This window comes from Gobio gobio, assembly GCF_949357685.1.
Source record: "Gobio gobio genome assembly, chromosome: 11".
In the NCBI taxonomy this organism is placed as follows: domain Eukaryota; kingdom Metazoa; phylum Chordata; class Actinopteri; order Cypriniformes; family Gobionidae; genus Gobio; species Gobio gobio.
In genome coordinates, this window is record NC_137104.1 from 23866342 (window position 1) to 23879489 (window position 13148).

Consider the following 13148-nt stretch of genomic DNA (forward strand, 5'->3'; position numbering starts at 1 on the left):
CACTACTCTCTAGCGAGTCACACAGGGACTGTGCTCCTCCGCAGCCGTTTCTACCAGAACGGTCTGAAATAGTCCCAATATAAAGACTTATTATAAGTGTACCGTAATGATTCAGGGTAAGACAAAAACACGGTTTGGAAAATTAATTCATGTTGTACATTCTCATTATATAATTTTTGTAAATCTTGAAGACAAAAAAGTTACAGACAGTGGCTTTAAGTTTGAACAACTTAAAATATTAAACAGCAAAAACTTGCAGTTTCAAGTTTGATGGTGAGGGTCAGTATGATCACTGATGATGCACTTGAATAATTTTTTTTTTTTTTTAAAGCATTCAAAAAACTCATGACATAAATGTTTGTTATTCAGACTCATGTTTTAGCTCCGCAGATTTTGACGCATATACTGTATACAAGTTGTTTTGTGTATATAAGGCCCATTCACACCAAGAACATTAACTATATAAAGATAACGATAACTATATTAGTGTCCACACCAGCGGGCAATATCGTTCAGTTTATTCAAAGTGCTCACTGCAGTTTAAAGCAGGATAGATTCTAATTGACTGTCACTGTTTTTATCGTTGATCAGATGGGGGAAAAAAATCTGAAAGTGAGTCTAATATCGTTTCTCTGTGTAGTTATCATTATAGTTGTGGTGTGGACTCTGCTATTCTTTAATATTGAGAACGTTTTTTATAACTATATCATTATCGTTATAGTTATCGTCCTTGGTGTGAACTGGCTTTAAATCAATAAAACCTTTCCAGTTTGCTTAACAGTTTGTCTAACTGATACACAAGTTATACAAACTAAGGAAGTTCGGTTACACTTTATTTTAAGGTGCCAGTGTTATAGTGTAATTATGCATTTAAGAACTGTGTAATAATAATTAACTACATGCACTTACTATAGGGTTAGGATTGGGGTTTGGTTTAGGGTTAGTTGCATGTAATTATCCATAATTTATAGTTATTACTACAGTAAATACACGTAACATGTGAACAAGGAAACTGTAAAATAGTGTTACTGAAAGTTCTATATCTCCATTATGTAATGTAAAATCCATAAATTAAAACATTATTTTTTAATGTTTGCATAGACCAACTTGAAATTTGTTGATACAACACATTTTAAAACAAGTTGAGACTAACCAAAGTCCTCAAGCTGTTTGCCTCAAGTTTTTGGAGTTATCTTAACTTATTATTTTACAACATAACTGAGTTCATCAGTGCTACTGCATGATTTTTTACTGATGTTATAACACAAAACACTGCATTCAACAATACAAAAAAAAAAAAAAAACCTGAAAACACTGATTTATAAAACAAATCTTTATTAAATGAAAAGCCTTTTCTTGATCAAGTACGAAATATAATGTACAAATACTTTACACATTGTTGAAAACAACATCAACACGATGAAAATGAAAGAAAATCCATCAGTCAAAAACAACAGGTTCCATAACTGCACAAACCTCTGAGAAACATTTGAAACTGAGTTAGATCTGGACGTCTAGTCGTTCAAGCAGCAAACCTAGAACCAGTTTAGTGCTGACTCAAAAACTGGTCTTAAACGAGAAGTCTTAACGCCTACAGGTCCAGATCTGATCAGTGTGTACAGTGATGGTTCAGGGTGGCACGAGAGCCAGCCAAACACCCGGTTTAACGCCGCCACAGTGTTCACTATCAGCACCTGAAGCCAAATGAAGATGATGATATCTGTACGCTGTGACATCATCACAGAGTTAAAAGTGGCATTTCAATGTCATATTAGGACCAGCAAAGGTCACAAGTATCAATTTGTAGGTAGTTACAGAAACAGTTCACACAAACATTTACTCCTGCTCATGCCGTTCCAAAGTGTTATTTCCTGTCCTTTGTGAAACATGAATGAAGATGCAGAATGTCTGAGCAGCTCAAGTGTAACAAAAATATCTGTAGCAACAGTGGATTGTGATGTCACGCTCCAAGAAGAACACATGCATATAATATCTTATATATATGAGCAACATAATATTCCTCTCCATAAAGCTCTGAAATAGACTCTTCAGTCTTGTGACCAGCATGATATAAAACCTGCATCAACAGCCATATATTTAAAGTAAATAATGATTTTCCTCATCTAAAGTTATTATGCCTTCAGGACACCTGAAATATGGATGGTTGTTTTTGCACTGTGACATACCATTATTATCATCCACTTGCATTGTTTAAAAAACGGTTGCTCAGGCATTCTGACATCTCGTGTTTCTTGGAAAAAAATAAAACACAGGCTTGCAACGACATGAGGGTGAGTAATCATACACCTATTTTTTGTGAACTATTTCATTAAGATGCTAACAATTGTAACAAGCCAATCACAAAATGGGAAATTTGCTGTTGCAAACGTAATACCGATGAACTCATTTTACAATTCCCATTCTCACCAGTTCTTCACATTGTCTAGCAGTTGTGAGTTTTTTGGTAATAGTGGCTGTGGACGTGTCTAAAGGTGCTGGTATTCTGGGATTGGTGAAGCACAGTGTCAGTCACACACAGGGGCGTCAACGGCTCTGGACGACGCACAAAACAAAAGGAAACAGACAACATAGGACACATTCGGACGTCTGAGTTTGACTGCTGGTGAGGACCATAAACCCCTCCAAGGTGTCCATGAGCAGAGGTCTCAGCTGCAGGCCCGCTTCAGACTCTTTGGCATTCATCACCAATTAGTTGAAATATTTAATTTTCATTTATATAAAAATTAGTTTTCAAACTGGAACAAAATAAGTAAAACATCAGACACAGAAGCTCTACTTCCCACACCACTACGTACTGTAAATTCACAATAAAACAACTTTGTGTTGAACTTGTCCTACTAAAACGCTATCTGTACATATCTATCTACTTTGTAAACCCCTTTGTTTTATTCACACACACACACACGCACACTTACTTGCGCTGTATAACAGCGACACGAACACACGTTTTGTCTCAGGTACCTTATGAGAACAGATAAGTTCATAAGCATTGTCGTCCAATCAGCTCACATGAAATCATTTAGCTCCGCATCTAGTGCAGCGGCCATCTCATCGGCCTCTGAGCTGCTGCCCTCCTCATCCTCATTGGAGTCTTTACTGGAGCCGCCACAATCATCATCATTGTCATTATCATCTCTGGCCTCTTCCAGTTTTCTTTTGTAGCCCCTAAAGGTAGAAAATACAGAGGCGTAGGTGAGTGATGCTCGTTATTCAAAGAATTTTAGAGAGAAATGCTGTTCATAGTGGTCTGGTTGCCAGGGTTACGTGTTGAGAATTGTTGACAGTGACTGGTTGCAGCGTTCTGTCACGCGTCTCACAGGCAGGTGCCAGGAGTCTGGTGCGTCTCAAAACTACAAAATGGCATCCTACACCTACAAAAATTGGTGTAGGATTTACTTTGAAGCTGTGTTCACTTAGAAATTCCTAGTAAATTTAATTTAATTGAACATGAAATTTTAAAGCAGAAATATTGAAATAGATTTCCTTTTAAAATGTACTTCAATTTTAGAGTTTTATTTACAACTTTGAAACAACTTAACCATGTAAATGGCACTCTCCAAGAATAGGGAACAAACTGTTTTTAACAACTGTTTGTTTAAAAGCACTAAAAGAACAAATGTCATGTTCTTGGAAGCGAGAACTATCTCGATGGTCCTCTTTAGACATTCTACTAACTAGACACAACTTAATTGAAACTAAATGTCAACTAACTCTCATTAGACTATTAGTAGACTGTCTGCTTAATATCTTGTTTACAGCGATGGAAAGCACATTCGCGACAAATGCAGCAAGATGCTAACATACAACACATACTGTAAGTCTGGCACTTGAGATCCTAAGTATAGTGTGTGTGTGAAATGAAAAACACAGTTTGAGACAGTAGACGGGGACCCAAAATCTGTGGAGACCTCTTTTTGCAGACTTTTGCGGAGGTGAAAAGGTGAAAGTTGCAGACTGGAGCAGGACAAAATGTATGTCAATTTATAGCGGAAGAATCTTGAGGGAGCGCAGACCTTGTGCAGACATCTAGACTGATTTGTACAATACATTTGTCTATGCACCGTTATTGCCTATGTTTTATTTGCATCTTCCTCCCTGTCATCTGATTATACCAATAAAACATTGGCAATAACAGCAGACATAGACAAATGTATCGTACAAATCAACACTTTTTTTGGGCAAAAAATAAATGCCACATCATGGCAAATCTGTCATTATCACAACTAAATATCACTTATTTATTATCAAAAACCCTAACATGGTGATCATGACCCTGACGTGAAACTGCATAAATACTGTAGATATACATCAATTGAAATTATTTGAATATCTTACATGGACGGCTTAAATATCTTACTAAGACTGCTTTAAATGGTGACATTCCTGATGATTATATTAAATAAATGTAACGTTTATAATGTAATGTTTAATGTTGCATTTTGACCTTTTGAGGTATGCAAACAACATTTTCTGAAGGTTAAGCAGCTTCTTTCACTCACCACCAACTCCTTCCCCATTTAATGGAATTTCCCGTCATTTACAGTATGAGACAATGCTTTCCCGCCATAGACGGAATTCTACAGCCCTAATTGATCAAATACTGGATTCATTGAAGGAAACACTATTCTACCACAAATAATGCGAATACAGGAACACATCTGATGCCTCCCTGATGCCTCTACAAACACACAGCCTATGACAGAAAATATGGACAGGCATTGAAAAGAGAGCGCATCCTCTCTCATGAATCTGTATTTCCATTGACAGTAAGGTGACACACTGTTCTGCTCTCAGCCTCTGCGCATGAATACTGCTCTCATAAACACAGAATCCTGAGTAATGATTCATTTAAAATGGGATGGCCTATTGATTGAGCAAAGAATTCAGTTTAATGCTAATTGTCACAAAGAGCAAAGACCCATCAATCACTGCTCTACCTGGAAGAATATGCACTACCGTTCAGTAAGTAAGACTTTTTTTCTTTTAAAAGAAATTCACGTTTATTAAAAACACACTGGAGAATATTTTTTAACATTGATAATAATAAAAAAAAATTATTGAGTACCAAATCAGCAAATAAGAAGTAATGATACTAAAAATTCAGCTTTGCATCACAGGAATTAAGTTTTAAAACATATTACAATTTAAAAGAACCATATTCTATTTTAATATTTCACTGCTTTTACTTTTTGATAAATAAATAAATGCAGCCTTGGTAAGCATAAAAAACTTTTAAAAAACATTCCATCAACATAAAAGTGGTCTATATGATGTATGCATGCAAAGTATTAAAAGCAGTCTTAAATCATATGATAACTTTGTGTGAACAGAAAAATAATTAATTTGTTATTTTTGAATGTTCACTGAAGCTCTTTCGCTTTAGACTTCTGTCTGCATGTCACACAAAGCTATCACTTGACTTGAGAAGACTTGGAATATAGAGAAGGAGTCTTAGCATTTACTTTAATGGTGTTGTTGTGCTCCATGATGGAAAGAATTGAATACAGGTTTGGAAAGACTATTCCTATAATGCACCCTGGAGTAACATGTTAGAAACATCAGCTTCACATGCTTGAAAGCCATTCGTATTGACACTGACATACACACACAACTACCTTGTAAGTAAGTTTTGAAGAAGATATAATAATGCTCTGCCAGAGCTAAATAAGCGTTGGCTGTCATTATATCTGCTGATAGTACAGACAGCTGCTTTGATCACTGGACAGTATGTGTCTCATATTTAGTGTAATGATGAATCCACTACCACCTGCTGATAAAGAACCAGCCTGACTACATGAATAAAAGATAAAAAGCAAAGAAAAGACAGAAAATGGAAAACATTAGGAAAGAAAGTTAACCTGACAATGGAAAAGACTGTGTTTGATATTTATGGACTGAATACGGGGGAAAAGAGGCTCAACATTGCGTTAACATAATTTCTGTGTCCATGTACCTATCATAATTATAAGAAATAAAAACATGAAGTTTGTCTCACAAAGTTCTCAAAGCCCTTTGAGCATTGCAGTATTATCATGCATGTGCACAAACTGCAGTGATTCACCACACAGATTTGACTCTTACATCTTCGATCAAACCACAGACCAAAGCACAGCGCTGTTATTCAGAATGCCATTATTCCACAGTCATTTTCTTTATAAAGTGATATTTAATGTAGGTAAATCATCAGCTATAACACCAAGAATAAAGAAGAATATGAAGGTAATAAAACAGATGAAAACTGCACATGGGAGCTCATCAAGGTTATCATCATTAAATAAAACTTTCATGAAAGCATAAACTAACCAACAAAAACATACATGAAATGAAAAATCGTTTTTTTGCATAAAAAAGGACTTTAGTTGTTATATTTTCAATCAATGCTTGATTCCTCTCTGAAGTCTAACAAATAATGTGAAACTTGTAAGGACAACACAAATATAATGGCTTCTATTAATTAAAATAAATGGCTTATATTTGCAAAGTTTTGCAAGTTCAGTTACTCTTAAAGTTAAAAAAATATAATACAAGGAAAAATTTAAATGAAAAATAAAATGAAAATCAGTAAATCTAAACTGAAAACCAAAAAAAAAAAAAAAACGAGTGAAATTATAATATCAATGGTTTCCATACTTTGGCCTGTCTGAAAGCAAATACATTATAAATCATATAATTATTCAAGTTTTAAATTATCCTCTTGTTTAGCACAAAACAAAAAGTAAATTGACTGGGTTAAGAAGCCTATGCATAATTTCACCTCACGCACATAAACAAACATAGTTCAACACACATGCATTATATTTTCATCATAACATGGCAGTGTAATTATTCTGGGGGATGTTCACGGACAGCCTATTCAGCAAAACACAAGATTTTTACATTCTTTTGAAGTGCTAATTGTAGCAGGTTTGCAAACGTGAGTTTTCTGGTGGACTGATAAACCTATAGAGTGCTGACTCCTGGAACTTGTGTAAGAAGTTTGAGATTTTGAAGAATATCCAGAACATTCACATTTATGCATTTGGTAAATGCTGTTATCCAAAGCAGGGCTCCAGACTAACACTTGAGAGCAGTAGCACTGGTGCCACTAAGTTTTACAGATGATTTGGTAGCGCTATATCATATTGAACTGACCGACAGCTTCAGTGATTAAAAAAGAAGCACTCTTTACTTGTTTTCTGTTCAGTCAATTTTAAAAAAAGTTTTTGTTTTTCATGAGACTTTGTGACCTTACTTTTTTCCATACATTAGGGAATGGAAATGGATAAGTCAATCAGTGCTCCTATGTCGCCATCTACTGGTTATAGTGTTATTTCACGTCTTTTTTTAAAAATAAAAGTTTTAGTTTTTCCTACATCTTTAAACTTTTAGTTTTACAAATCATCACATTAAAATTGGATAATATTTAGAGCTTTGAAGAGCTGGCAAAAGTGTGGAGCACTTGAAAGCCCTTGAAAAGTGCTTGAATTTCACTCTTAAATGGTTGTATGAACCCTTAGATGAATAATGCAAATGGCCATGGTTACAGTTAGAGTTGGTTTATAACAGAGAATGCTATGCTAAATTGAAATGCTTCCCACTAGATCTCGCAGCGATGTTATTAATTCTGTGGCGAATTCAAACACTTTCTCGCTGTGTGGCATCACATACTCAAGAACTGCCCACAAGTAAACCTGTTCTGAGCTCACTGCGCTGTCTTCTATTAGTCCGAACGAGTAACCATTTGATGCTTCTCATATGCAACAGTTAAAGCAGATCTTTTCAGATGGGCAACGTGCTGGTGGCACCAGTGTGACCTCAAACAAAATGTAGTCACACTGGCAGGAAAAAAGGTAGCAAAATGCAACATTTTGGTTGCAGTCTAAAGTGTCAAAAGCACCTGCACTTCGGCACCAAGGTGATACTTAAAATCACTTAATTCTTAAAAATGTAACGATATCAGCCTTTCTACAGAACCAGTAGTAACAAGTACTGGCTCAATACCAATATTTGTGTGAGCGCTCTGTGAAGAGCTTCAACGGATTCTATTTACAACATGTTTTTGCAGCGTTGAGCATTATAGCCAATCACAGACATGTTTGTTGAGCATGTGAGCGCAATGGCCAATCAGAAACATTTAAGTTAGTCAGAATCAGCTCAATACCCTAGAGTTTGTTCAGCGTGAGCTCTGCATGTTCGCAAATCGTTGTGTTATAAACAAAAAAGTATAAACACAATGTAAATAAGAGATCCATTGTGCAGTATAGACAGATTTTTTTTTTTATTATAATGGGAGTTTTCATTCACTCAGTGAGCTTGCAATGTGGTTGAACTAAAGTGATATCAGCTTCATTCATTGTAAAGGGAGGGCTGTAATAGCAATAATAATTAACTTATTTCATGCAGTTTATATTTATTTTTAAATAGTTAAACTAAAAAAAACCAAATTGAAATAAAATAGTTACCGAAATACTGAGAACCACAAGATTTTACTAGTATTGGTATCAACTGCTGAAAATTTGTTATAGTGACACTTCAGACTACAGATTTTACTAGTATTGGTATCAACTACAGAAAATGTGTAAATTGTGACACTTCAGACTACAGAGAATTGCTATATTCTTGATTTGTCTGGAGAGTTTTCTGACACCACCTCAGCTCTCACCCACCAACTGCTGTCCGTGACCCCGCTGACTCAACACCCCACACAACACATCTGAAAATAATATGCATGTTTTAGATGCTTCAAGAAAGGCCACTTTCCCCATTTGGGAATATTGCTGTCAGGCTGGAAAACCAGCAGGACAGATGGAGGGTTTCTTTTTAAACTGCAAATAGACATGCCGCTAATGGCAAAGCGGCTTTAAAAAAATAAAGGAATATTCCTATTTCTTACAAGCTGTCTCGTTCACTCTGTCTTTCACTGTCTACAAGCAACAGATTACATAAGCACAAAGGCTGTGAGAATGAGAGAATGGGCTTGTGGGAGGAGGATGTGACTGCAGAGCTGTTGAAACTCAGCCGGCTCAGAGTTTGTTCCCTCTGAATGCACCTGAAAGATTTAAACAGAACAGAGCCCTCACAGCCGAGAGAGAGTGTAGTGACGAGGAGAAAAAGACAAATAAGGAAGGACAAGACAGTGAGAAAAAAAAAATATATATATATATAAAAAAAGCAAAGAGAAAACAAATTTTCTTGTTTTTGTGTCGTTCTAAACCTGCATTTTCTTTCATCTGTGGAACTCAAAATAATGAAAAAAACTGAAGAAAGGTGAGTAAACGATGAAAAACGTTTTTTTTTTTGGCTGAACTATCCTTTTAAAGCCACAAAAGAGGCATTCAATAAACCCTGGAGGTTTAATGATGTGTGTTCGATTAAACCCACATGGCTTCATTCGTTCTCATACAGCCGCGTGTTAAGCAGCGTGATGGGGTGTATTGATTGAGGATGGAGGGAGGGTAATTGATGGTCATACATGCATGTAGTAGAAAGGCGCTGGTCAATAAGTGTCACATTTTTTCCTGATGTATCCTAAAGAATCAGTGTGAAGATGAGGTCAGAATGAGCGAAGACTAGCCTAACTAAGAATGAGGCATGAATGTTCCCAATCACCATTCAGAAGATCATTTCAGACATCATGGATTTTATTTACCGTAGCATTCACAAAGACAGACTGCATACACTTTGAGTACTGTGGCCCATCAATTACTTGGGAAAAGCTTATGTTGGGATTGTAGCTTGAACTGAAAAATAGATCAAAGAGAGCTTTTGCGTCAATTAAGCACAAAGCTAAAAAAAAAAAAAAAAAAATTATAAAAAGAGTTTAAATGTACAAGCATCATCACTGCAGCACTGCTTTTCCTCCTCTGTGAGCACCCATCAAAATCAATGTTTGTAGCTTTTAGTCCACGTGCGTTAGTTTTGGGGTCATCTACACTACTGTTTAAAAGTTTGGGGTCAGTAAGATCTCTTATGCTCACTAAAGCTGCATTTGTTTGATCAAAAATACAGTAAAAACAATAATATTGTGACAATGTAATTTAAAATAACTGTTTTCTATTTGAATATATTTTCAAATGTAATTTATTCCTGTGATGGCAAAGCTGAAGCCATTACTCTAGGTTTCAGTGTCACATGATCCTACAGAAATAATTCTAATTGGTCAATAAAAATGTATTATTGTAATCAATGTTAAAAACAGATGTGCTGCTTGATTTTTTTGTGGAAACTGATATATTGTGTTATACAGGATTCTTTGTTGAAAAAGTTCAAATGAACAGCCTTTATTTGAAATAGAAATATTTTGTAGCATTATATATGTATTTACTGTCATTTCTGATCCATTTTTTGCATCCTTGCGGATACAACTGGACCAAATATTGATGACACATTTAAGTGCAGAATGATCTTTGATGCAACATTATGTGTGAACAGGATATATGTCAACACAGGATATAATTTTGTTAAACTATTTCATCTGGTCCCTAACTTTAAATCCTCATTCTGAGTCAGCTGGATCACTAGAAGTTCTTTAAACGGCAGGATGTCAGAAAGTGCTGTACGGTCTCTATTAAAGTACTGCAGCAAACTACAGGAGTCTTGTGGACAGACCTGAAGCTCTGATGGCTGTAGCAGGTCTATGTAACAGATTTAAGGCTCAGTGATTTTAAGATGGCTCCATTAACTTGTAATTAATTCAACCACACTGTGCTCAGTCGGCGATTCTGATAAATATAGAAAGTAGCAATGTTTGCAATGCAGCAGAAGGACAGAATGGTGGTTTTAGGCAAGTTTATTTTTTTCAACATGTAACTGCTAGTAGCAAGAGAAAATTGGTAAGGAAGGGATATGCATAATGGTTGTGTTTACAACACACTTTTGGAAATCCAATGTCACTTTAATTTATGGCTTTATCCCTCTCCATCACTCTCTCTCCTGTCATTCTGCTAGGAGGCTTCCTGAAGTGGATGTTAAGTGAGTATAATGACCAAATAACTTTTTTCTATAAATACACTACTGTTTGTAAGTTTTGTTGTTTTGTATTTTTAAGACATGTATACTTTTATTTAGAAATTATGCATTAAATTGATTGAAATTGTACAAAAGTAAACAGTAAAGATATTTATAAATGTTCAAATGTTCTTTTGAACTTTATATTCAAAGAATCCTGATAAAAAAGATCACCGTTTCTACAATAATAAGAAATGTTTCTTGAGCAGCAAATCAGTATATCATGTGATCATGTGACAACTGAAGACTGGAGTAATGATGCTGAAAATTCAGGTTTTCTATCTCAGGAATAAATTACATTTTAAAATAATATTAAAACAGAACAGAGTTATTTTAAATTATAATAATGTTTCTGTCTTTTTGATGAAATAAATGCAGCCTCGGTCAGCAGAAGAGAGTTATTTCAAAAACACATCAAAGCCCCAAACTTTTGACCGGTAGTGAACAGTATATAAATCTAAGCCTTAACCGCTGAAAAACATCACACAGCTTTGCACTAATCAGTTCAGAGAGAAGCGACCCTGAAAAAACATACCGTCACACTTGACATGCTGCCAGCACTTATTAATTCAAGCAATTTAAAAGCACAAAACTTTCAAGCTCATTATAAGCCAATTAAACTCCAGCCCTGAAAACAAAACACCCATAATTAACCCAAATGTCTATAAAAGACAAGTTTCTTGACACTATTCTCGTTGGAGTTTAATGTAGGACAAATGATTGCCCCCACATTACCACAGTGTGACTTGTAACAAGCAAAACGAAGATTAACGAAAACAACAAATGAAATTGAGCCGATCCACATTCCATAACTTCTAATAAACATGTATTGGTGAGTACTTTTCAGATAAAAATTGCTGGCAGATGACACAACAGGTTACAAATCCTATATTAAATCCTATTTAAAGGTCCCGTTTTTCGTGTTTTTTTTGAAGCTTTGATTGTGTTTACAGTGTGCAATATAACATGTGTTCATGTTTCATGTGTAAAAAAACACAGTATTTTTCACACAATTTACTGATCTGTATACTGCTGTTTTCACTGTCCTCAAAACGGCCTGAGAATTTCCTTGTTCTATGAAGTCCCTCCTTCAGAAATACGTATCGAGTTCTGATTGTGCCAGCGGTTCCAGTGTTGTGATTCGACAGCAGCTTAGCTCACGTTGCCCGGAAAGGTCACGCCTCTTACCATAACGGGGAGATGAACGCGCTCAAACTACAGCCCCTGAAGGCCAAACAAAGGTGATTTGACTCCGGGATGAAAATAACAGCGTCTGATGGCGACAAACGCAACCGAACCGAACGCAACACTTCCTCTTCTCCACGAGGGAGCAACAAGACCACGCCCCTTTTTCGCGTATTCTTGTGGGCGGAGGTTAGACAACAAACTCTTCTACTGACGTCATTAAAGCAGGAAATACCAGGATGTAGTCCAAACCGGCCGTTCGCTGTAGGCTTTGAAAGGGAACTTCTGTTAAATAAAATATCTCGCTTGGCATTGAACTTTGAGCTTTATAATTTTACAGGTATTATTTATGCTCTAACAGCAACATTACACACTAACTAAAGTTTGAAAAATGGGATCACGAAGAACAGGACCTTTAAGTCGTTGTTCTATGTAAATTTGAAACAACATAAGGGCAAATAAATTGAGATAGAATAATATTTTTTTGGGTGAACTACCGCTTTAACACAGCGCTTGCATGAAATGTTCATTTCGTGCTTCTAAAGAAACATATTATTGCAGGAATGGAGCTCCTGCGCAGAAGTGTAGCACACAGGGAAACAATAGAGAAAAAGAGAGGCTGATTTGAGAGGGAGGAAGTCCATGCACCTTCTCATCCATCATCTCAACAGTTGTTCACAGTGTTTAATCCATCACAGGTCTGTTCTGGGAGGACATAAAAAGAAGCTGGCCCTATTCAAAGATCATCCATTTACCCAGAAGCCCCCGGATGTAGTGGCAGTGATACATCAATTACAGCATGCATTAGAAATGCAGCTGCACTCATCTACAGTAAGGGGAAAAGTCACCATTTAATGACAATTACAAAGTAACTAAGGCGTGATTGCAGGGAAATTTCTCATTTAACTATTTAACCACTGGAATACAATATGAAGACGTTTATCCACAAGGAAGCT

At 35.9% G+C, this 13148-nt stretch overlaps 1 protein-coding gene across 1 annotated transcript in view; it reads right to left on the reverse strand.

Annotated features, from left to right (window-relative positions):
• Positions 1-1095: 1095 nt before the first annotated feature.
• ctdp1 (CTD (carboxy-terminal domain, RNA polymerase II, polypeptide A) phosphatase, subunit 1) overlaps positions 1096-13148 on the reverse strand; it is a 137431-nt gene continuing 125378 nt past the window's right edge. The window contains exon 13 of the mRNA XM_079829510.1: positions 1096-3186. Within this exon, the coding sequence (XP_079685636.1) occupies positions 3027-3186 (160 nt within the window). The 3' untranslated portion in view covers positions 1096-3026. The remainder of the gene's footprint in view (positions 3187-13148) is intronic.